The sequence below is a fragment of the Nicotiana tomentosiformis genome, chromosome 11 (genome assembly GCF_000390325.3).
Source record: "Nicotiana tomentosiformis chromosome 11, ASM39032v3, whole genome shotgun sequence".
In the NCBI taxonomy this organism is placed as follows: Eukaryota; Viridiplantae; Streptophyta; class Magnoliopsida; order Solanales; family Solanaceae; genus Nicotiana; species Nicotiana tomentosiformis.
The window spans coordinates 99,811,308-99,813,235 of record NC_090822.1 but is presented as its reverse complement, the minus strand read 5'-3'; the positions used below and the strand labels follow the sequence as shown (position 1 = coordinate 99,813,235).

At 44.6% G+C, this 1,928-nt stretch overlaps 1 protein-coding gene across 1 annotated transcript; it reads right to left on the bottom strand.

Annotated features, from left to right (window-relative positions):
* Nucleotides 1-645: 645 nt before the first annotated feature.
* LOC138901918 (uncharacterized) lies at nt 646-1,700 on the bottom strand. The gene is made up of 2 exons (XM_070189718.1): nt 773-1,700; nt 646-683 (listed from the first exon to the last, which is right to left on the bottom strand). Exons 1-2 carry the CDS (start codon nt 1,698-1,700, stop codon nt 646-648), a joined length of 966 nt encoding a protein of 321 aa, XP_070045819.1.
* Nucleotides 1,701-1,928: the final 228 nt, after the last annotated feature.

Below are 1,928 nucleotides of genomic sequence, written 5' to 3'. Positions count from 1 at the left end.
AACACCAACAGTGGGGCTGTGGTCAACGTTGTCTTGAGGTTTTGAAATCTCTCCTCACACTCCTTAGTCCACCTGAATGGAGCACCCTTCTGGGTCAGTCTAGTCATAGGTGCTGAAATAGATGAGAAAACCTCAACAAATCGACGGTAATACCCCGCAAAACCAAGAAAACTCTGGATCTCCGTAGCTAAGGACAGTCTGGGCCAACTCTGCACTACTTCAATCTTGTTAGGATCTACCTTGATCCCCTCACTCGATACTGTATGACCCAAAAATGCCACCGAATCAAGCCAGAATTCACACTTTGAATATTTTGCATATAACTTCTTTTCTCTCAAGGTCTGAAGCACGGTCCTCAAGTGTTGCTCATGATCCTCCCAGCTCTGAGAGTACACCAGGGTGTCGTTAATAAACACAATGACGAATGAGTCAAGATAGGGCTGAAATACATTATTCATCAAGTGCATGAATGTTGTTGGGGCGTTAGTCAGCCCAAAAGATATTGCAAGGAACTCATAATGTCCATACTGAGTCCTGAAGGCAGTCTTCGGGATATCTGGCTCCCAAATCTTCAATTGATGATAGCATGAGTGCAAGTCAATCTTAGAGAACACTTTGGCACCCTATAACATATCAAATAGGTTATTAATATGTGGCAATAGATACCCGTTCTTCACTGTAACCTTGTACCATTGGCGATAATCAATACACATACACATAGAACCATCCTTCTTCTTTACAAATAAGACTGGAGCACCCCAAGGCGACATACTAGGCTGAATGAAGCCCTTATCAAGCAAATCTTGCAACTGTTCCATTAACTCTTTCAACTCTATTGGGGCCATACAATAGGGTGTAATAGAAATGGGCTGAGTGTCCGATAACAAATCAATACCAAAGTCAATATCCATGTCAGGCGGCATGCCCGGAAGATCAGCCATGAATACATCTGGATAAACCATCACTACCGGAACTGACTCAACTGTAGGAGTATCAATATTGGCATCTCTCACAAATGCTAGATATGCATCACACCCCTTCTCAACCATTCGTTGAGCCTTTAGGAATGAGATAACCCTGATAAGAACATAGTCTAAAGCACCTCTCCACTCTATCCGTGGTAATATTGGCATAGCCAAAATCACGGTCTTGGCGTGATAATCAAAAATAGCATGATAGGGTGACAACTTGTTCATGCCCAAAATAATATCAAAATCTAGCATATTGAGCAATAATAGACCAGCTCTTGTCTCAAAACCACCAAGAACAACTAAACAGGACCGATACACACAGTCAACAATAATACAATCTCCTATAGTTTTGGACACATAGATAGGAAAGCTTAGAGGATCACGGGATATACCCAAATATGGAGAAAAATAAGATGACACATAGGAATAAGTGGATCCTGGATCAAATAAGAGTGATGCATCTCTATGGTAGACAGTAACAATACCTGTGATGACTGAGTCGGATACAACTGCCTCCATCCTAGCAGGAAGAGCATAATATCTAGCATGGCCTCCCCCTCTAGGGTGACCTCTACCTGCCTGACCTCCACCTCTAGCTGGTTGTGCAAGTGGAGTACAAACTGGTGCGGCGACCAGGGACAGAGAAGCTTGAGGACCCAGTGGAATACGCAGAGCTTGAGTAGTCGATAGAGGTGAACCCCTTCTGAGTCTGGGGCAATCCCTCACCATATGATGAGTGTCACCATACTCAAAACAAGATCTCGGAGGACGTGGCTTCTATGGCTGACCCGGGCCTGAGCGGCTCGACTGACCGCTGAAAGCACCTCATGTAGGAGGTGCACTAGACAATGGCGGTGCATAATATGGAGCCTGAGGCCTTAGAGTGGCCGAAATACTGTTGGAAGCTGGAAGTGCTGAATGAACAGGGCACGAGTACCACTATATGTGCCAGAATCC

Coding starts and splice junctions, on each gene's coding strand:
- LOC138901918 (XM_070189718.1), bottom strand. CDS start 1,700: ATGGTGAGGGATTGCCCCAGACTCAGAAGGGGTTCACCTCTATCGACT. Junction 684..772: donor TAAGGGCTTCATTCAGCCTA/GTATGTCGCCTT, acceptor CAATGGTACAAG/GTTACAGTGAAGAACGGGTA.